The sequence below is a fragment of the Panthera uncia genome, chromosome X (genome assembly GCF_023721935.1).
Source record: "Panthera uncia isolate 11264 chromosome X, Puncia_PCG_1.0, whole genome shotgun sequence".
In the NCBI taxonomy this organism is placed as follows: Eukaryota; Metazoa; Chordata; class Mammalia; order Carnivora; family Felidae; genus Panthera; species Panthera uncia.
Genome location: NC_064817.1, coordinates 30447472 through 30470842, shown reverse-complemented (window position 1 = coordinate 30470842; position 23371 = coordinate 30447472). Strand labels below are relative to the sequence as shown.

At 37.3% G+C, this 23371-nt stretch overlaps 1 protein-coding gene across 1 annotated transcript in view; it reads right to left on the bottom strand.

Annotated features, from left to right (window-relative positions):
* Positions 1-3119: 3119 nt before the first annotated feature.
* LOC125931259 (cilia- and flagella-associated protein 47-like) overlaps positions 3120-23371 on the bottom strand; it is a 67072-nt gene continuing 46820 nt past the window's right edge. The window contains exons 8-10 of the mRNA XM_049643223.1: positions 10269-10428; positions 7811-7905; positions 3120-3433 (exon numbers count right to left, since the gene is read on the bottom strand). Coding sequence (XP_049499180.1) covers positions 3237-3433; positions 7811-7905; positions 10269-10428 — 452 coding nt within the window. The 3' untranslated portion in view covers positions 3120-3236. The remainder of the gene's footprint in view (positions 3434-7810; positions 7906-10268; positions 10429-23371) is intronic.

Below are 23371 nucleotides of genomic sequence, written 5' to 3'. Positions count from 1 at the left end.
GACTCTTGATCTCGGCTCAGGTCATGATCTCATGGTCATGATTTCATGGTCATGAGATCAAGCCCTGCTTTAGGCTCAGCACAGAGCATGGAGCCTGCTTGGGATTCTCTTTCTCTCTCTCTCTCTCTCAAATAAATAAATAAATTTTAAAAATAAAGAGCAATTGAACAGGCTTGCAATAGAAAATTTCCCTCTCCTCATATAAATTTATTTCATTTTTTATAAATTTAAACAGTCTATGAGTAAGTTGACATTCCTGCAATTACAAAAACCAAAATCCAATCAAACAGAAAAAAGAAATATCTAATAAATTAACATAATTAAAATTAAATGTTTCACTGTGCAATCACATAGTTCATATTATCAATAACTAGCTAGTAAATAAAAAGATAATAATTAGTGTGAACTATTTTTTTTTGTAATTCCAAAGATTTTATGAAATGCATTGGGTACATGTAACATAGGTCCTCATTTCATAATTCCATTTCCAGATTTTAAAACATTACCTTCCAAATCTTATAATGAGATTGTGGGGGGGGGGGCTGGGGGGACAGGTTATCCTGACATTCTTGTGATTCATTTAAGAAATATTTATGATTTCCAGATCTGCTTCTATATTTACTCTCAGAATGCTTGTCTGCAAAGAACAAAACCCTAGTTTGAATGATCTATTTTGGAAGACACCAAGGGTGTTTGGAAGAGAAAGAGGATTGACTGATCATGACTGAGCCATGTGTATAAGTTGATGAGTAGGAAGAGAAAGTGGGCCAGAGAAGAGACGAGAAAGGTAGGCATGCAGAGAAAAGCAGACAAAAAAAAAAAAAAACAACCAAAGAACAAAACTCCTCAGCTTTACATTTTACAACTTCAACAAACGAAGCTAAACAGTAGGACACCTGACATGTTGCCAAGAAAGTGACTGAAACTCTATCCTAAAGAGTGGGGACAGAAGTCTCATGGTAGGAGAGAGATGGGAGGTATGAATTTCCAGGCCCAGAAAAATATTTAACGTATTAAAAGTTTCCAGTAAGGACTTTGGGATGGATTGACAATAGATAGATCTTACCAGTCCATAGTAAATACACTACGGCAGAGTTGCTCCTTGTCTTCCCAATAGTTATGTTTTTCCCTTCTTCTTTTTTGGTAATTTCATCTGGGCCTGGACAAAGAGATTACATCTCCCGGCCTCAGTTGCAGTGAGATGTAGCCTTATGACTGAGTTCTGACCAATGAGATGCAAGTAGAAATGACGTGGGCATCTTCAGGTCACAGCTTTAAAGGGAACCAGCATACTCTCCACTGCAGATGTCCCTGCACAATTGACATGCAGATGAGGACAACACAGTGGATGGTGCAGCAAAGGGAGAAAAGGAACCTGGGTCCCTGGATGATCTCAGGGGACATAGGCACCACACTCCCTGGACCTCCTACAAGTCTAGGCTCTCGTGTGAAAGAGAAATAAGCCTGTCTTGTTTCTTGTTGTTATTTGGTCTTGGTTAAAATAGCTGGTTAAATTCCTGGCAAGTTTCCATCCCTCAGGTGTGGCTGGAAGCACAAGGGGTAAATATCAAATTTATTATGTTGTAACAACCACTGGAGTAGGACTGACTTGAGTTGTGGGCAGCTATCCATATCACCAGAAATTTCTTGAATTGTTTAAAATGAGCATTTATTATTTAATAGAAATAGCCACTAGGGGCTCCTTGGTTGCTCTGTCGGTCAAGCATCAGACTTTGGCTCAGGTCATGGTCTCACAGTTCGTGAGTTTGAGCCCCACACTGGGCTGTGTGCTGACAGCATGAAGCCTGCTTTGGATCTTCTGTCCTCCCCTCTCTGACCCTCCCTGGCTTGTGTGTGCATGCGCACACTCTCTCTCTCTCTCTCAAAAATAAACATTTAAAAAATAGCCACTATTATAAAAAATTAAAAACTATTTTACTCTCTTGTATACTCCTTCTATACTCATGTATTCTAGCACTCTCTTCAGTTATATCTCATTTATATTCTTTTATCACAGAAATAATTAAATCAGACACAAAGATAGTAATATTGAGAATAAAGTAAAAAACTATAGATATGAATGAGAAAACTATGGAGGATATTTTGTTTCTGCAGAAATTTCACACTTAATTACATGGTTGGTTTGGTTTTTCAAATTATACATAAACATTGATTTTCCCTTTGATTTTAATAAAATACTGTCATAGGAAATTTCCCTTTCAACGTGAAATAGGAGAATTCTACTTTAGGTCATCTGGAAGACAGTTGAAAAACAGATCTTGCATCACTGAGATTTGATTTTGCCAGATCTTCATGTTAATTTTGTGAAAGTTTCTTTAAGACTTTAAATTTCAGAGGGATTATTATACAAAATTTATTTGAGGATTACATCTAACTTATGTCACATTTTCGATATATTTAAATAAGGAACTTGCAAAAAAATTTTTTTAATGTTTACTTATTGTTTAGAGAGGGAGAGAGAGTGTGAGCAGGAGAGGGGCAGAGAGAGAGGAGACACAGAATCAGAAGCAGGCTCCAGGCTCTGAGATGTCAGCACAGAGTCCCACACGGGGCTTGAACTCACCAACCGTGAGATCATGATCCGAGCCGAACTCAGATACTTAACTGACTGAGCCACCCAGGTGCCCCTAAATAAGGAACATTTTATTGCAGGTTGTATTTCTGAATTTAAAGCTGCAACACATGACTTGAATCATGTTCTTTAAATTAGAAAGAGAGAGTAAAGGAAGAGATTAAAACTGAAAGGGCACTGGGGCTCCTAGATGGCTCAGTCGGTTAAGTGTCCAACTCTTGATTCGGCTCAGGTCATGATCTCCAGTTCATGCCCGGAGTTGAGCTCAAGCCCCGAGTCGGGCTCCACGCTGACAGTGTGGGGCCTGCTTGGGTTTCTCTCTCTCCCTCTCTGCCCCTTGCCTGTTCTCTCTCTCTCTCTCTCTCTCAAAATAAATAAATAAACTTTAATAAAAAATTGAAGGGACATGGAAATTACAGTTTCTACAGTTTTTTCTCTTTTCACTGATGACAGAATCATAACTGATTCTTATAAATCCATTAACAACTATAATTATTTTCCTTTTGGAAATAGCCACTATGTGAAGAAAACAAACATCACTGAACACTTGCGGGGCACTGTTTAATGACATATTGTAACTGAAAAATACTGGGCATGGATTTTCATGTACCTGAATAATCCTGCAATTTAAGGAAACTGAATCTTACTTATTACCATTTTTGATATCCATGACTGTCGTTTTCTTACCGTCCACATCTTCGTCAAATTTACATGAATTTCTTTTTGGAATCACTACAAAATCTGTTGAATCTAAGATAGGATTTTCTCCAAAAAAATCACCAGTCAGCGTGACTTCCACTTCCTCTTCTACCCGCTTCCTGGACTGACATTTTATAACAACTACAGGAGAGAAATATTTCCAGTTGAGATGGAAGAAAATGAATTATGTCCTGAAAAATATCCTTTAGCATACTTTGACTTACTGTGTCTGGCATTAATACACACACACACATACCACACACAGTCATGCAATATGTATATACATTGACATTTTAGAAGCAAATAAGAATATTAAATAATATATAAAAATAGTATGACAAGAGGTACTGGAAGGTACACACTGCATTTCAGAAGAGTATATTAGGATGTAAAATTTGATTCAGGAACTGACCTAGTTATGTCAGTAATTCAACTGGTAGTCATGAACACATGAATCTTTCAGCTATCTGTATGTTCATTGTGGTAATTACCAAACTCTACTTATAAAATTATATTACAGCAAACACCTTCAAATCATTTTTAAAAATAAGTTCTGTAACATTTATTTTGTAATAACACTTTAAAAAGATTTCCTACTATTTATTCACTTGTACCTTAAAATTCATGTTTAAATCATTTCAGTAAAATATTTTGATTCTCATTTGTGAATTGCTTTAAATTTACAAAATACACTAATAGGGGCGCTTGGCTGGCTCAGTAAGTAGAGCATGCAACTCTTGGTCTCAGGTTTGTGAGTTCAAGCCCCATGTTGGGTGTAGAGATTGCTTAAAAATAAAATCTTTACAAAAAATACACTAACAGATAAAAATAAAATTTAATGAAGTACTTAAAATTAATGCTAAATTTTAATTACATATTAATTTGACATATAGCATTAAAACTTTATATATTTTTATATAAATTAAATTTCAATGTTTTCTTATATCAAGTATAGAAGAAGTTGTCAGTGATCTTGTGAGAAACCAAAATGTTGTTTCTATGTACAACTACTCATTACACATCGGAGTATTAATGTATTCCTTTGGCATTAGCTCTATAATATCATGGGGCCAAGTATACTAGAGTCCACATGTGGGAAATCAAATAGCTATGTCCTGGGTTAGGAGATTATAGGGAATACATTGCAAAGCAGAACACTGCTTTCTGGCCTTGCTGAAAACAGCAGCCATGCCTTGCTTACCTGGTTAATGTGTATCTAGGGGTTAGGTCCTGCCTATGCTCATAAAGTCCTTAGGCCATGTTATCACATGGAATATTTTACCCGGTCTTAACTTGTTTTTCTGACGTTTTCTATATGTTCTTACTGGCACGTAGCCCACCGACATATTGCTGATTGTTTCCCTAAATGTATGCTCAATAAATGCGGGAGCTTGGCACACCTGGGTGGCTCAGTCAGTGAAGCATCTGACTTAGGCTCAGGTCCTGGTCTCATACTTCATGAGTTTGAGCCCTGCATCCACACGTTGGGCTCTGGGCTGTCAACTCAGAGTCTAGAGCCTGCTTTGGATTCTGTGTCTCCCTCTCTGTCCTTCCTCTGCTTGAGCACTCTCTCTCTCTCTCTCAAAAGTAAATAAACATTAAATAAATAAATAAATAAATAAATAAATAAATAAGGAGCTTGAGAGCAGCTTGGGGAGACTTCCCTCTGCCTCCCTCTCACCTCTCTTGACTTGTACAGAGTCTTTGAGTAATCCTTTCTGCCATCCTCGGCTTGGCTGGACAAAGCCAAAAGCTGAACCCACATCCACATAAATAAAAATATTGTTTCTCAAAAATATATTAACTGTTATATTTTTATCACTTCAGATGCACATAAAACATAAACTTAATATAAGGGATAAAAGGGAATGATAATATAAAAAAGCCTATTTATTAAAAAAAGTTTATTTATTTATTTTGAGAAAGAGAGTGAGCAGGGGACGAGTAAAGAGGGAATCCCAAGCAGGCTCAGCGCTGACATTGCAGAGCCTGATGCGGGGCTCAAACTCACAAATTGTGAGATCATGACCAGACCGAAATCAAGAGTCAGATGCTTAACCAACTGAGCCACCCAGGCACCCCCAAAAAAGCTTTTAAAATGTATTGCACTATACTGTGTGGCACCAATAATACTATAATCATCTAAACTGTACAACTAGATAATGTCCTCCAATTTATGTGTTTTCACCATACATATCACATTTATAGTACAAAAATATATAACATCAATTTATTTTTAATTCTAAAATTTGCAGGTTGGTATTGAACATTTTAGACTTAGAATAAGTAGTGAAATACAAGATGTGGATTAAGAGGGTTGACATGACTGAGGGAAATGTACAAGCTTCTTTGGTTTTAATTAGCTTCAGTCTTAAAGCATTAAATTGGAAATTAGTGTGATCAAAGTTACAATTAGTATCATGTCACTGGTCTTGTCCCTCTAAGTCCTTTGGAAATTAGTGCCCTGGCAATGCACGGATTTCTCAATCACAGTGGATTCACATTCCATTGTCTTCACACTGTGACAGTAGAGGAGTCCTTTTCCAATTATCTGTCCCAATGGATAGGAGCAGATAGGAATACACACACAAAAAAGGTGGCTCATAGAATGACAAAAGTACCCTGGGTTTAAGAATAACCTGAATGACAGACACATAAAAACAGAGGAGAAACAATAAACATCGATGGTGATACAGCTGAGCAGAGAAAGCAATGTGTTATCTCTGATGTGTTCATAAGAATGAAGGATGGACTGTACAGAAAGGAAGCAATATGTATTTATATAATTGTACTCATTTTTTCTTCTCAAGGGCATTTGTAGATAAAAATAATTACTAGAATAGGCTTTAGAATTCTGCTAAAATGATTTAATAACTGGCATACAATCTGTTTCAGAACACTGATGTTACTACGGGGTTGTGCTAACGCGACACAGACTATTTATAGAACTCATACTTAATTTAAAAATCAAGTAATTACCAAGAGAAGTGATTTGATGGAAAATGCCTTTCTGTTTTTGCAGCATGCTTAACTTTCTTTGAAGAAAACTGTGCAAGAAATTTATGCCTTTATGTTTGCATAGGCTTTGTTTCAGACTGAAAGAAAAAAGCCTGCTTTAAAGCTTTAATCTGGGAAAAACAAAACTGTGTCTGCCATCAACATCAGCAACGCTGCTCTTAGTATTTCAACAGAGTAATGTCTAGGCTTTATTACATCACTTTGATCAGATGACTGCATCATAAATTTTGAACCGTTCAGCTCTATGGAAAGTATACAAACAATTTTCTTCTAGAAGGAAATAAAAGAAATGTTTTGGCATTTTGTGAAGCAGTCAGAAGATAATTTAGTATATTTGAAACATTTATGTGTTGATAATTTTTTAACTCAAGAGCAAAAATACTTCAAGTAAAACAAATGACATTTACTGTCAAAGGTACTGCTAGATATGTGGATTTTTACTCCCGTTGAAATTAAATGACACAAGGAAATATGTAACCTTGGCCTTCAATGTATCCAGGGAAACGCTATTATCCACAAGCAAAAGTTAGTATTTTCTCTTCTTTCTCAGTGTGGTGACATAATATACGCCAGCAGAAGACTAACTCTATTTCACTACCAAAGGTTGGTATCAGAAGGAGCAGAAAAATTCAAAATTTCAAGACTGCTTTCAGCTCATCTGTGTTGGTCGAGTGGGGGTGGGGGGGGCTCCAAAACAGATATCCCTTTGCGCTGCTGAGCAATTCAGCAATCGTTAGTTATGAAGAACTATGCCTAAGGCCTAGTAAGAGGTTGCTTTATGGATATCCAAGAGGAATTGCATTTCTTAGGCTGACTGTGGGAAGAAAATGAGAAAAGCTAGGAATGCAGAAGTGAGAAGAGTATTGAGGAAAGAGAACACAAGGAAGCTTGAGAGAAGTTTGGAGTATGTGGAGAAAAAGAGAGCTCACTGAGAAAGAGAAAGGCCTTTTAAGGGAGGGATTTTATGTTGTGTATATGGTAGTGAAGTGAACCTCCTAGAAACCCTGAGTACATTCTGACCGGTTTTTGGAGGACATCGTACAAGTTTAGTGTCTGGGACAACTGAGAATAGAGGGATCAGTGTCCCCATTGGATGGTTCTTGGATGAGACTTCAAGTTGCACAGAAGCTGGAATCTGGCAAACAATGTGACCCAAGAACCAAAGTACCTGAGGATCGGATAGATCTAGAGCAGGGCTCTGGGGGCCTCACGACTGTGGGCTACAGGGGCCTGAAGCTAATGTTATTGCAATCTTAGCTGATTTCTAGGTTTCACCAACTGGAAGAACAAGAGGACATGGTATGGTTTGGTGGAAGGATCGTTGGACTTACTGTGAGGAGACCAGAATCGGTCCCAGTGCTCCCATCAGTAGGGCTGTTCAGTTCATGACTTTCTTTGCACCTTCATCCTCTCACTTGTATAAGAAGAGGTGGGAATAAGGGAACCTCTATGATTGATCCCTTTGAATCCTGGTATTCCCGGATTCTAAAATATACCTACCTGGAGGGCATTTAGGATATAGTGCCTGTGGGAGTCCAAGAATAGGGTATATCCAGTGTATTTCTGGGATTTCTCCACTTGCTGTTCCCATTGTTCTAATAAGAAATTAAATGAGGAAGAGTGAACAAAAACTATGAACACTTTGAATACTAGCATAAAAGAGAATATTCATTTTTAACCTAATGGGATTTTAGCACAGCTCATGAATTTAAACTTCGGTAGAGAAAAACTATGAAATACAAATCATTTTCTGCAAATGTTATAAACATGTCAAAGCAAACCCTGGGAAATTATCACAAAGAAAAATGTAACACAACCATCATGAGATGGAAGTTAAAATTGAAGAACTTTCCCCCTACTTTTAAAAGTCAGTATTGGCATTTATTGATATGACTAAAACATGATTTATCAGAGGTAACACAGGTCCTGTGGGTTGTATTCTAAATTGCACAGGTGAGGCATAAAACACAAAAATGCCATTGAGTACAGGACTTCAGAAGGCGACAAGGAATTTACTTTTGGGGGGATATCAGCTAAAAGAAAGAGGGCATTTGCGAAAACCATCAAGATGACAACAGTACTAGGACATGGTTCTGGTCATTGCTGAAATGGGCTTTTCTTGTTAGAAACGAAACATAAGACACAGCAGGCAGGACCAGCTGCATGAGCATGTGACCTGTGCAACAAATAGCACGAGGACCCCATGTTTAGAATTGGTCCATGCGTGTTTAACACATAGCGATAAGTGCTTTGAAATTCTTAACCATTTTGAACAAAGGCCCCCACATTTTCATTTTACATTGGGATCCACAAATAGACAGGCAGTCCTGACTGTAGGAATGGTAAAAATTGTGGCAGAATGGACACTAATGGGTTCACAGGAAAGAATTTTCTTTTAATGTTTATTTTTGAGAGAGAGAGAGAGAGAGAGAGAGAGAGAGAGAGAGAGAGAGAGAGAACACACACATGCAAGCAGGGGAGGGGCAGAGAAAGAGAATAGAGGATGGGAAGTGGGCTCTGTGCTGACAGGAGAGAACACGACACGGGGTTCAAACTCATGAACTGTGAGATCATGACTTGAGCTGAATGAAGTCAGACACTTAACCAACTGATCCACCCAGGCAACCCAAGAATTTTTTTTTTTTTTAATTTTTTTTTTCAACGTTTTTTATTTATTTTTGGGACAGAGAGAGACAGAGCATGAACGGGGGAGGGGCAGAGAGAGAGGGAGACACAGAATCGGAAACAGGCTCCAGGCTCCGAGCCATCAGCCCAGAGCCTGACGCGGGGCTCGAACTCACGGACCGCGAGATCGTGACCTGGCTGAAGTCGGACGCTTAACCAACTGCGCCACCCAGGCGCCCCACCAAGAATTTTTTTAAATGTGGAAAAGAGGGGCGCCTGGGTGGCTCAGTCGGTTAAGCATCCAATTCTTAAGTTTGACTCATGTCATGATCTCACAGTTTGTGAGTTAGAGCCCCGCACTAGGCTCTGTGCTGACAGCATGGAACCAGCTTGGGATTCTCTCTCTCTCTCTCTCTCTCTCTCTCTCTCTCTCTGCACCTCCCCCATTCATGCTCTCCCTCTCTCTCAAAATAAATAAATAAAACTTTAAAAAAATGTGGAAAAGAAATAGGCACCCATAGGAAGAATTTTGTTTTAATTAAGATTTCTAGATTGTTATTTAATTAAACTATAAAAGCAGAGAAAACATAGTTTGATCATTATTGGAGTTTGCTTAAAATTCAGTGAAGTAAAGAAGGGACAGGCGGCCCACATCCTGCAAGGACACAGTATGGCAGTAGTCAGGCCAGTGTTTGCTCAGGGTGTCATACCTCCTGGCACAGTGCCATCACTTGGTAAATGCCAGTATCACAAGTCCTATAGTTGGCCAAGACAAGCTATTTCAGGTTGTTCTCTAGAGATTTGTTATTTGGCGTCTCAGCAGTAACTGTTTTCCCAGTCAAAAAGGAGTCCTTTGCACGTCTCTGTGATTCACTGACATGATACTTAAGGTTGACTTTTTCATCACCCTGAACTTCAAATCACTCTGAACGTCAAGTGATATATACTATGCCCATATAACAAATGTATTTTCCTCTTCCGAACATATAAATGTCAACACTTCAGAGAATTTAAAATCATGGACTTTACGTTACATAACACAGAAAGGAAAGTGATCATGTCAATGCCAATCAAAATAAAATCATTTTCCTTAAATGTCCTTATTTAAAAGTTACCTTTTGGGGGCACCTGGATGGCTCAGTTGGTTAAGCATCCGACTTCAGCTCAGATCATGATCTCCCAGCTCGTGAGCTCAAGCCCCACATCAGGCTCGCTGCTGTTAGTGCAGAGCCCACTGGGATCCTCTGTTTCCCTCTCTTTCTGCCCCTCTCCCACTTGTGCACTCTCTCTCAAAAATAAATAAAACAATTAAAAATAAATATATATAAGTTACCTTTTCATTTCTGTGTCTAATTCTTCAAAATTGTCAATAGGCCAACTTTCTCTATTTGCCCTCATCATTTGAACAATGACCATTGTTCTGTGTAATTTCATAGTGTTGGGCATAAATAACACTGGGATATCTATATTCTCTTTAGGAGGCAATGTGATTCCTGTAAAAAACACAATTAATTTTTAATGTGGTAAACATTTTCAGAGTATAATTTTAACAGCAGAAAATAATCTCCTAATTCTTTTACTGGTTATCAGTTTTTCATAATCACTTCGGAACAAGAAAATGCATTATGCTAAATAATAAGGGCACTTCACTGGCTTCACTAATTTTCCTCAAATGCCATCAATGCTATTAAAAAAACACATTTTAACCTGAGGCAAGAAGCCTCTCCTGAAGAGGCTGGAAGGGATGAGGAAATGTTGAGAATTCTGGCTTGTGTTTCCCAGAGTGATAAAAGAACCATAAAACCCATGAGTCTTTTCAAGTCTTACTACATTTTCCAAAAGCCAAAGTACTGCAATTTTTGACACTTTAATTTTTTGTCTTTTTTTTTTTTTCTAGACCATAACAGTGCCAGGTTTCTGCTTGGAGCACCAAAATTGTTACCAGCAACCTGTTCATTTATTTACTTGATCCATGAGGGAAGCTGAAGCTTATTTGTGAAAGAAAGGCCAGGTTGTAAAAACCAGAAGACAGAAACACCAACAGCATTTTCTTGTGTTCTAACGGATTCGACTTTTTCAACCTTTGCTCTGCATAAGAACCACCTGCAAAACTTGTAAGATATGAGCTTACTAAGCCCCAACTATATATTCTGATTTATTCAGACTGGGCTGGGGCCCAAAAGCTCCATGTGTAAGTAGCTCCTCACGGAATCCAGAAGCAGATGGTCATGTGACCACACTTGGAAAAAAACATGCACATCCTACCTATTGGACAAGTACTGGGATGTCCTCCTTTATTTTGAAGAATAACACTATTTCTTTATAAGAAAATAAAAGATTACTGACTACATACTGTTTTTTAAAAATTCTTTGTTATAAAATCAATGATTTTCAGCCATTTTGTCTCAGATGAAAACACTGCACTAAACTATTAAAGACATCAAGAAAGGAAACAGAAAATGGCCCCTCCACAAAACATCCCGCCTCCAAATTCTTACAAATTTTTCTTTTCTTTTCTTTTCTCTTCTTTTATTTATTTTTAATGTTTATTTACTTTTGAGACAGAGACAGAGCGTGAGCAGGGGAGCGGCAGAGAGAGAGAGAGAGGGAGACACAGAATCCGAAACAGGCTCCAGGCTCTGAGCTGTCAGCACAGAGCCTGACGCTGGGCTTGAACCCACGACTGTGAGATCATGACCTGAGCCAAAGTTGGATGCTTAGCCGACTGAGTCACCCAGGTGCCCCCAAATTTTCAAATTTTAAATTTTAGTTCTTCAGGAAATGAAAATGTTCTTATGTCTCCTATCATAGTTAATAACAATAACTAATATGATTACCACTTAGTATTTATTGAGTACTCACTATATGCCAGGCTCTGTGCTAAGTATTTTTCACACAATACCTCACTGCATTCTCAGAAAATCACTGTAAATTCTGTGCTACTATGTTTCTTATTTTAGAGGTGGAGGAATTGAGACAATTTGCCAAAGTCCCAAAGAAAGACTGTGTGGCTTACTAAGACATCTAAACAATGTCTGTCACTTTCAACGTCATCCTTATGAACTCTAGATGTTTAATGAATCATTGCAGTCAAATGGATAAAAGTAGCAAGAGCTGGAATAGGATAAAAAGAGTAAGAGCGGCATTAAATAAACCATCCCTGTATCCCTAAGGAAATCAAATTAAGAAGTGATCATTTACCCTTACAAAATTTTATGTTATCAGTAAAAATAGATTTTAGAATGACTGAAAATAAAACCTAGACATTTAGATGATATAAGGAGTCAAGACAAAGATACAAAAGAGTAATTCATTGCCAACACCATGCTTTCTTATAATGTTTGTATTGAAAGTGTGGAAAGACAGTGCTATGATAAATAAGCCCATTTAATTAAAAATCCAATAGCCTATTTGCAGCCATAATGTTTTAGCAGTCTACAAGTAGACACAGTTCTCTGCTGAAGTGATCATAAGTTTCTTTAATTATTATATGCTTGAATAGTAAGAAGCACTGTGTTGTTATTACATGAAATCACTAAAATTTAACATCAACAAGAACTTTGAGAATTTATCAAGTTCATCTTGTGTCTCACAAACGAGTTTTATTTTCGTGGTTTTCCCACTATCCTGTGCAACACTTTGAGTAGAGACAGGAAAGCTGTTCTCACTTCTATCTGCTAAAAAACCTACCCGTGGTTTCTTAATACCTATATGCTTTCATTTTTATGGTTCTTTGATCCGTTGGTAACTTATCCATACGTATGAAATGAAGAAGAACGTTTCCAAGGTTACCGATTTCCTATGGGGGACTACTTATACAAACTCACTTATTTAAAAGTTCACTGATTTGCAATGCTGCCTTCATGGCATGTGCATACATATTTGACTCTTTTCCTGGATTCCTTAGATTTCTTTGGTCTTTCTCTTCATTAGTAAGTGACACATTGTCGTAATTATAGATGCTTTATTTTCTAGTGGGACTAACTGACTCCTCCTACAACTCATTTTGTAAAAGAATTTTTCTACATTTGAAATACACAGTTAGTTCCAGGAAATGGATGGGGTAGCAAATAGTACTTTTTTTTTTTAATTTTTTTTTCAACGTTTTTTATTTATTTTTGGGACAGAGAGAGACAGAGCATGAACGGGGGAGGGGCAGAGAGAGAGGGAGACACAGAATCGGAAACAGGCTCCAGGCTCCGAGCCATCAGCCCAGAGCCTGACGCGGGGCTCGAACTCACGGACCGCGAGATCGTGACCTGGCTGAAGTCGGACGCTTAACCGACTGCGCCACCCAGGCGCCCCGCAAATAGTACTTTTAATGGAATCATCCTACATTTATACTTTTGGGATCACTGACATTTTGTCTATTCATGATCCATCCAAGGGCAAGAATATGGCCTTTATTTTATATTTCTCATCTGGGCATTGCATGACGTGCTTCTAAATTCTTGGAAGAGCTTTTCAGATAGTTTTACTTTTCAGACTTGCTAGAGTCTTATATTGGCATTTTCATATGTATTTAGCAGGAGGGTGAGAGAAACCATGTTAGTTTTTTCTATCTTCTGACTAGGAAATCCAGCTAGTATGATGATCACTATACTCATTAGGTTGATAAACATATTCTAAACTCAAAATATTTTCTGAACCTATCTCTGTTTTATTCCATTTCCATAGAGGAAGCACACAAACTAACTGCACCCATATTTATTTTTTTCCATTACAGTTATCATTCTTGAGGTTTGAAACCCTAATAAGGGTTTTAAAAATGCACATTTTATTTTACATAATTAATTTTATGGACTTATATATTTTATGAGAGGTTTAACATTATTTATAGAATTTTTCAAAACCCTGATAGTACTTCACGCTTAGTGTCTGGGAAACGTTACAAAGCGTGATATTACTGTTTTACCTTTAAAATCTCCTATGGCCTCATTGCACTTAGCATTCAAATTTTATTCAGTATATTTTAAAACTGCTATTTTGATTGCTCTTTTGATTAAAGGTGTTAGAAATATTTATGCACTGATCTCCCATTTGAAATATAGAAGTTGTACAATGCTTTAATGGCTATGAGATTTCCTGCCTTCTTAGAAGAAAATCTTCTCAAGAGAGTAAAATGAGCATAATCCTCATTTTAGTAATGGAAGTATTTCATCCTGGGAGAGTCATGTTTAATCACTTTAGTGGTATGACATTACTGCTTCCCACAGCATAATTTCTAATATTTAGCATGGCATTAGAAATGGCCCATGTCAGGTAATCAAAGAGATACTATGAAACATATTAGCACTCTGAGCCATGCTATTATTTTTGTTATAGTGGTTTATTTTAAATAAGAGTACAAGTTTAAAATTTTAATTTTAAATAAGAGTACAAGATGAACATGACTTTTCATTAACCATTTTCTTTTTTTTTTTTTTTAAGTTTATTTTGAGAGAGACAGAGAGAGACAGAGAGAGAGAGAGAGAGAAGGGGAGGGGAGAGAGAGAATCCCAAGCAAGCTCCAAGCTCAGCGCAGAGCCTGACAAGGGGCCCGAACTGTGAGATCATGACCTGAGCTGAGATGAAGAGTTGGATGTTTAACCAACTGAACCAACCAGTCGTCCCTCATCAACCATTTTCAAACATGAAATCTATCTACTTTCTACTTGGATACTTCATACTTTCAATAACTGATTTCAAATATCTTTAAATTATGATTAATAATGGCACTGATATGGTGAAGTCCTGATTTCCTGTATCTCAGAACTTAAGGCCTTGGACTTAAGGCCTTTAAAGAGGTGGTTAAGTTAAAATAAGACTGTTAGAGTGGGCCCTAATCCAATATGGCTGGTGTCCTTATAAAAAGGTCAGATACAAAGTCAGATACAAAGTCAGATACAAAGACACACACCAGGTATGTGCACACCCCAAAGGAAAGACCATGTGAGGACACAGTGGGAAGGCAATCATACCTCAGAAGAAACCAGCCACCCCCCCCCCGCCCCCCGCCACTGATTGCTTGATCTTGGACCTTAATCTGTAGAACTGTGAGAAAATAAATTTATCTTGTTTAAGCCACCCAGTCTACTATTTAGTTATTGCAGTCCTAGCAAACTAATGCATGAAATTGCCTTTTCTTTTGTTATGCTAGAGGCTGAGGCATGGGATGCCACTGAATTTGCTTACAGAAATTCAAATTCCAGGCTCTCAAAACATAGGGCAGATGAAGAAACTTGACTCTGTTATTTGGCTGCTATAATCACGGAAAAGCTAGAGATGAAGCATTCTTCCCTTCCTACGTGTACCTCATCAAATGAATGGGGCATCTAATGAACGGCAAGAAAAGCATTTCAGAGATTGTGTTTCCTTTGTGAAGGATTAAAGCCTGTTGCTGCTTTACTCCATCTTTTGACGAGCTAGCTAATGCTTGAGCTTTAATGAAGTTGTCCAAAGAAGACACTATCAATGGGGCTAGTATAGAAAAAGCAAGCACTAAGTGGAAGGTTATATTTGATAAAATGGGTAACTGGGGAAAAGATACAAATCCATGCTTACTAGAAAAAAAATGTTAAGTTTGAGACATAAAATGTTTTAAAAGATTTTGGAGTTATTCAACACAAATATGATTGCTAAGGTAAATTTTACACCATGAACTAAGCACCTGTAAGTTCACGTTTTGTGTTTGCTTTTTAAATCCAAGAATACATTAGCAAAAATAAAAACAAAGTAATACTTAAAGAAAATATTGATTTTCATGTAAACACTTCATTGTCGGCTCAAAATGAATGAAAAATTCACTATCAGAGTCTCCTGACCAGACACACAGTGAAGGAGAGAATTTTCTATGATTGAAGGCCATCAAATACATGCCACACAAACACTGATGGTGATGACAGCGGGGTTTTGAGCTTTACGGGAGTGTGTGGAACAGAATACCTTAATGTTCTTTCCAGCTGTAATACCCTATGATAACATGTTTCCTTATAAACATAGAAAATAGAAAACATATAAAATAGAAAAGATAAGATTAAAAAAATTAATTTTAGGGAATTGAATATTTTCTTGGAAAGTACCTATTTTTAATTTCAATTAAAATTACCCACAGAAAATTTTAAAATAAAATAATGTCTACTACTACAGCAAATATACCTTATCAATCAATTACCATGTCCTCCTTGCCCCTGCACCATGCTAAGTAGTGTGTGTGTGTATGGGTGTGTGCAAACATGCATATGTGTATGTATGTGTGTGTAAGATCTCTCTCCTTACCTGCAGGAATATTCTATGATACAGTGTAGAGCATGAGCTTTAGAAGTTTAAATCTTTGCTCTGTTACTCATTAGCACTGGGAAAGTTACTTCAATTTCTGAGATTTTCCTCTCATGAAAAAGGAAGCTAATATAATATACATATCAAGGTTTTGCTATGATGAAGGTACTACTCCAGTTCCATCCACATAATCCCATTTTGTACAGTATACATTGATTCTACATTATTTTATACTTTCACTTGTTCATTCAAAAAATACTGTGGGCCATGCACTATAATAAGCACTAGGGATAAAATAGTGAAAAAAATATATATCCCCTGCTTTCCTGAGTCATGCATTCCAGAATGCATTAGGAGTCAAATAAATAAAATGTATTTATATGTATGGTGCAAATAAAACAATAAAGGGTGAGAGAGTCAGTAAGGCCTCTCTGATAAAGTGTCATTTGCACAGAGCACCTAAGGAAGTTTGAGAAGCCTTGTGGACATCGGTAGCGGGCACTGTGGAGATAGCGCATGGCTATATGAATTGGATTTAAGGAGAGGATGAAGCTGGGTCTATCAACTTAGAAGTTCTTAGAATTTCATGTGTGATTGAATGAGGAGATCTTGTCAAGAATGAGCATGGATAGAAATGAAGAGAAAACTAAGCCTTGGGCCTCCAGGAAGTCAGGGGGACAGGAACAGGAATCTCTTTTAGAATATTTACCTGTATTTCTGCAACTAACAAAATTGCATAAAATGGCCAAAAAAGGGGGCACCGTGCCTTGGGTTCCACTTTACAAGCCCAGTCCTTATAAACTATTTTAATAAGTTCAATTTCTGTTGTCTGCATGGAAATATTCTAGTGGCATAAGTGGGTCTAAATTTCAGGTTATAGAGACTTTTCTAAGGGGCAGGCATCCAGATATTTGTGCATAAGAAAAGCTGTAGCTTTGTGTTTTACAACAAAATTAGTAGCTTCACTGCCTAGCTAAGAAATCCACCTGCTTTATGCTATAAATCATAATTACAAATCTGTGTGATTGGAACCTGTGCTTATTTGTGTGAAAAATTGGTCATTTGACATAATAGGAAGAGAAATTTTATTAAAAATGTGAAATCATGCTCAGCTGCTGACATAATTTAATAAACATTCATGATAATTATCTGGAGAACTGGGCATGCTTTACGTTAGGCAGCAGCACATACAGTAAACGTCACTAAGCACTGAGCTCTTAAAGATAGTCTCTAATTCATAAGTAGCAATAGTTTCAAAAACATATTATTACTGCAAATAACATCTTTAGTTACTACAGATATCAAACACAGTGTATGTCTTTATCCTTTAGACTATTCCCTTATAACATGATATCATCCATATACAGTACAAAAATATTTGAAATAATTATAAACATGCAGTTGTAGAAAACGAAAGAGAGATCCCATGTACCCTTTACCCAGTTATCTCTCATGGTAACATCTTGTAAAACTATAAAACAATATAAAAACCAAAATACTTATATTGATATAGACAAGATATAGAAAAGTTTCATCACCACAAAGATCCCTCTGGTTGACCTTTTATAGACACCCTACAGGAACCCCTACTCCATCCCTGAATCATTACAACCACTAATTTATTCTCCATTTCCATAAATTTTTCACATAAAGAATGTTAAATAAATGGAATCTTACCATAAGTAAATTTTTGAGGTTGGCTTTTTCACTCAGCAAAATTCCCTGGGCATTCAATCAAGTTGTGCTTATCAATGCTTCATTCTTTTGTGTTGCCATACTTTCTATTGCTGTACTTCATGTTATGGACTGACCAGTTTGTTTAACCATTCACCCATTGAAGGGCATCTAAGTTGTTTGCGGATTTAGGCTATTATAATAAATCTGCCATGAATATTCTGCACACCCTTACCATTCCCACCAGCAGTGTATGAGCGATCCAGTTTCTTTACATCTTTCCCAACATTTTATGTTGTTAGTGTTTTTTATTTTAACCATTCTAATGTGTTTGTAGTAAAATCTCATTGTGGTTTTATTCTGCATTTCCCTAAAGACTAATTGTATTGAACACCTTTTCATGTGCTTACCAACCATCAGTATATTCTCTTCGGTTAAATACGTATTCATGTTCTTTGATCATTTTTTAATTTAATTGTATTTTTATTAGTGAGTTTTCAGTACATTTTATATATTCTAGATACTAACCCTTTATCACAAGTTTTGCAAACACTGTCTCCCAGTTTGTAGTTTTCCATTTCATCACCTTCTCATGGGCTTTTACAGAGGAAAATATTTTAGTGCGATGATGTCCAATTTATTAATTTTTCCTCCTTTGGAATTTGCTATTAATGAAATATAAGAACTATTTGCTTAGCACTGTGTGCGTTAAATTTGCAGAAGGTGTGAGCATCTTGTCAGGAATTGCATTATAAACCTGTGGATGAGTTTGGATAGAACTGACATCTTTACTATATTGAGTTTTGCAACTCATGAATACAGCATATCTCTCAATTTCTTTATATTTTGTTTGATTTTGTCATTTTCAGTTTATAGGTCATATATATGTTTTGTTAGATTTATTTCCAAGTATTTTATTTACTTGGAGAGACTGTAAATGGTGTTATGTTTTTACTCTCAGCTTCCATGTTTTCACTACCAGTATATATAAATATGATCTGTGCATGTGTGCTATGTTGTTCTTGTTTACTGTAGCCCTGCGGAACTCACCTTCTACAAATCTTTCTTTTTCTTTTTTTTAAAGATCCCTTAGGATTTCCTGGCAGACAATGATGTGATATGAAAATAAGGACAGTTTATTTCTTCCTTTGCATTCCATTTGCCTTCTGCTCCCTTTGCTTGCCTTTTTGTACTGGCTAGGACATCCAGTAGTATGCTAAATAAGTGATGAGAATGGCATCCTTGTGTTGCTGCCTATTTTAGAGAGAAAGTACTCAATGTTTTATAATTGAATTCAACATTTGCTATCATTTTATCAAGTCAGCTCTTTATCAGGTTGAGAAAATTCCCTTTTATTCTTAGGTTGTAAAGAGTTTTCTAAGAAATTGATATTGGGTTTATTCAAATGCTTTTTATATTGATCGGCATGCAGTTTCTTCTCCCCTTAATCTTTTTTTTTAATTAAAAAAAATTTTTTAACGTTTATTTATTATTGAGAGACAGAGAGAGACAGAGCATGAGCAGGGGAGGGGCAGAGGGAGAGGGAGACACAGAATTCGAAGCAGGCTCCAGGCTCTGAGCTGTCAGCACAGAGCCTGACGCGGGGCTGGAATTCACGGACCGCGAGATCGTGACCTGAGCGGAAGTCAGATGTTCAACCGACTGAGCCACCCAGGCACCCCTCCTCTTAATCTTTTTAACAGGGTGGATTACATTAATGAAATTTCAAATACTGAACCAGCCTTTCTATGTGGAATAAACCCCATCTGGTTGTGGGCATATTTTTTGTTATATGGTGATGGATTCAATTTACTGATATTTTGTTAAAGATCTTTGTGCCTAATTTCATCAATAGTATTAGTCTGTAGTTTTCTTTGATTATGGTTTTCTGGGGTTTGTGTCAGGGTAATGCTGGCCACAGAATATGTTAAAGTGTTTCTTCTTTTCCTCCTCCTTCTTTTTTATAACAGTTTGAGAACGATTAATGTTAATTCTTAAAATGTTTCAAAGAATTTGCCATTGAGGCCATCTAGGCCTGAAAATTTCTTTTTGGAAGTTTCTCGATTATGAATTCAATTTCTTTAATAGCTATATGACTATTCATATTATCTATTTCATCTTTGGTGAATTCTAGCAGTTTGGTATTCACTAGAAATGGATCATTTTTTTCCCCCTAAGTTGTTGGGTTTATGTGTTTACAGATGCCTGTAACACTACTTTATTTCTTTCATGTCTTATGTTATGTGTGGTGACACTGTCATGAGTTACTTGAACATGTTTTAGGATTCTAACTGATTTATGGTACTTTTGAGTATATTCATATTATATTCTTAGTTCTTCTCTATTTTTGTTTAAGTTTATTTATTTTGAGAGAGAAAGAGTAGGGGAGGGGCAGGGAGAGAGAGAGAGAGAGAGAGAGAGAGAGGGAGAGAGAGAGAGAGAGAGAGAGAGAGAGAGAATACCATGCAGGCTCCACGCTGTCAGTGCAGAGCCTCACATGGGCCTTGAACTCACAAGCTGTGAGATCATGACCTGAGCTGAACTCAAGAGTTGGACATTTAACTGACTGAGCCACCCAGGAGCCCCATCTTAGTTCTTTTAAGTGATAATTTAATATACATATGCAACCCATTGCTCTCCACAGGTAACAATGTTTAGCTACTTTGAATGAAGTGTATGTAACGTACATTTTAAAACGAACCCAGGATTTGTTTTAATCACATGTGGTAACACATGCAGACACAGAAATGACTGTCATGAAGAAATTTTTATACTCACCTACCCCTAGAAACAGGAGACGTGCCATGCCACGCAGTGCCACATGAAGAAGTACCACAGTCAGTCATGAGGTGCAGGGAACAGGTGAGAGTCTTTATTGTGGTTTTCATGGGAAGTAATGGGCAAGGTAGGGTAAGTAGGCCAAGTAGGTTTAGGAATGACTAGTTTGAGTAATTTCAGTAGGCTTTGGCGTGTAGGGGTTCCCAACCCTGGAGTGATAAGGATAGGAGAATATTGGCCTAGAACGTAAAAGCCTAATAGAAGAGATGTGGGAGGCACAGGCTCTAGATTTGCTGGTTTGCATACAAAAGGTGCTCTCCCAAAAGACTCATTTACTATCTTTAGGAATTAGCTAACCCTGGGAGAGGCAGGTCCCAACAAGGTCCCAGACACCAGAATATCAAAAGTACAGAAAATAATATAGTTAATATACCTTATTTCCATTTAGATCTCTTTATCTGCTCCACATTTCAAATATAATTATCTTAAGACTTTCTTCTCTCTCTCTAGATAGATTATAGATATAGAGATAGAGATAAATAGATAAATAGATTCCATATCACAAAATTTTGTAATTTTTGCTTCAAACAGCAAATATGATTTAAGGAACTCAAAAGAAGTAAGAGGGTCTATTAATATTTATTTTACCCATTCTGATATTCTTCACTTTCTGAAGTTCTAATTCTTTTTATGTTATCATTTCCTATCTGTTTAGAGGATATTTTTTAGCCATTCTTTAAGGGCTGATTTGCTTATAACAAATTGTCTTTCTTTCCCCTCATCTAAGAATGTCTATTTTCTCTTTATTCATGAAGGATATAGTCTCAGGATATAAAATTTACAGTTTACAGTTTTTCCTTTTCAGTACTTGGAAATTATGTATCATTTCCTTCTGGTCTCCACGGTTTCAGATGAGAAATCTCTTGTCATCTGAATTGCTGTTTCCCTGTAAGTAATGCACTATTTCTCTTTGGCTGCTTTCAAGGTCTGTTTCTTTGTCTTCTGTTTACTGAAGTTTAATTATGATGTGTCTTGCTATGGACTTCTTTTTGCTTTAAACAGTTTGGAGTTTACTAGCCTTCTGAATCTTTAGGTTTATGTATTCCATCACTACTTTTCAGATATTATATCTCTGAATAGTGTATCAGTCACAGGCTCTCCTCTCCCTCTGGGCTCTGATATGACAGTTATCTCTTTTATTATTTTCCTACATGTCCCTGAACCTCTGTGTATTTTTTTTTCAGTTTATGTTCTGTCTGTTGTTCAGTCTGTGTAGATTCTATTGATCTGTACTCACAGTCATTGATTCTATTCTCCATCATCTCCATTCTCCTCTTGATCACATCCAGCGAGATATTTATTTAACCTAATGTATTTCATCATTACCAGAACTTCAATTTGGTTCTTTAACTCAGATTTTTTTTCTCAGATTTTCTGTTCTTTCATTTGTGTGATGAGAATTCAAAATTATTTGTTGAAGCAGAATGTGAGGCACTGATTTACATCACCTCATTGCAGAAGGGTGGAGTGGAGGTTCTGTTCCCTGATGGGCTCGAGAGAAATGACCAAGAGAAGAAAAGAGAAGGGAAGAAGCAGAGTGCCAGCTAGCTCCACCTCTCACCACTTCATTCTGCCTCACTGATGCTAGGTGGGGCTGGAGGCTCAGTTCTCCACTGGTCCTGGCTCACATGTGGAAAGAAGAGAAGCAACATGCCAACTACCCTGCCTCACATCACTTCATTTTACCTTATTGATGCTTACAAGGGGAGTAGACTGTGGTCCCCACTGGATCTCACTGACTCCAGGGAATAGGATGGAATAGGAGTGGCTGCTGGCCCTGCTGTACACCTTACTGGATTTTGCTGACACCAATGGGAAGAAATCGGACTGCTTACTAGCCCAAAATGCACCAATTTGCTCAGTCTCACTGACAACAGGTGTAGGTAGAGGTGACTAGATCCTCCAGGCACCAGCTCTTTAAGTCTCACTGTTCTTGGGTGGGGACACACTCTCAGCTTACAACAATGCTGACACCTCCCTGGTGGGATAGTTTGAACTCCACCTGCTTCTGCCAGGGAATAAAGAGAAGATAAGCTCCTCTCTTGGCTCCACCAACACCACTGTGGTGAGGGAACTGGAGCATCGCCCACTTTAGCCTGCGGCAATGACAGATTAGTTTTGCTGCTTAGCCTTATCAACACAACAGACAGGCAAGGGGGAGGGGAAGGCAATCAGAGTGTGATGTTTGTGAGGCAGGAAGGTGGGAGGGTGAAAATCATTTATCTACTAGGCCTTCCTGAGGTTATCAGGGTGGGGCACATGGGAGTTTTTCCATTGATGTTTGGCTAGAGTGGGGTGGGAAGAAAAAGGACTATGCTGTCTTGGCAAAATCAGACTTCCAATAGATAGGAGCATTTTATTATGTATGAATTGTTTCAATATTTATAGACAATTCAAGACAGATCTTTCATTTTTATATTACAATTCTCTTCATTCTATAATTTCTTTTGGAATGACAAAAATATTGGTAAACATTAACATGTAAAAATCAAGGGATATAAATAAACTAATTAGAATATTCAATGCGACTATCCGGTGCCTAGGTGTCTCACTCAGTTAAGTGTCTCTTTTTGGCTCAGGTCATGATCTCACAATTCCTGAGATGGAGCCCCGTGTCCAGCTGCATGCTGTCAGTGTGCAGCCTACTTGAGATTTTCTCTTTCCCTC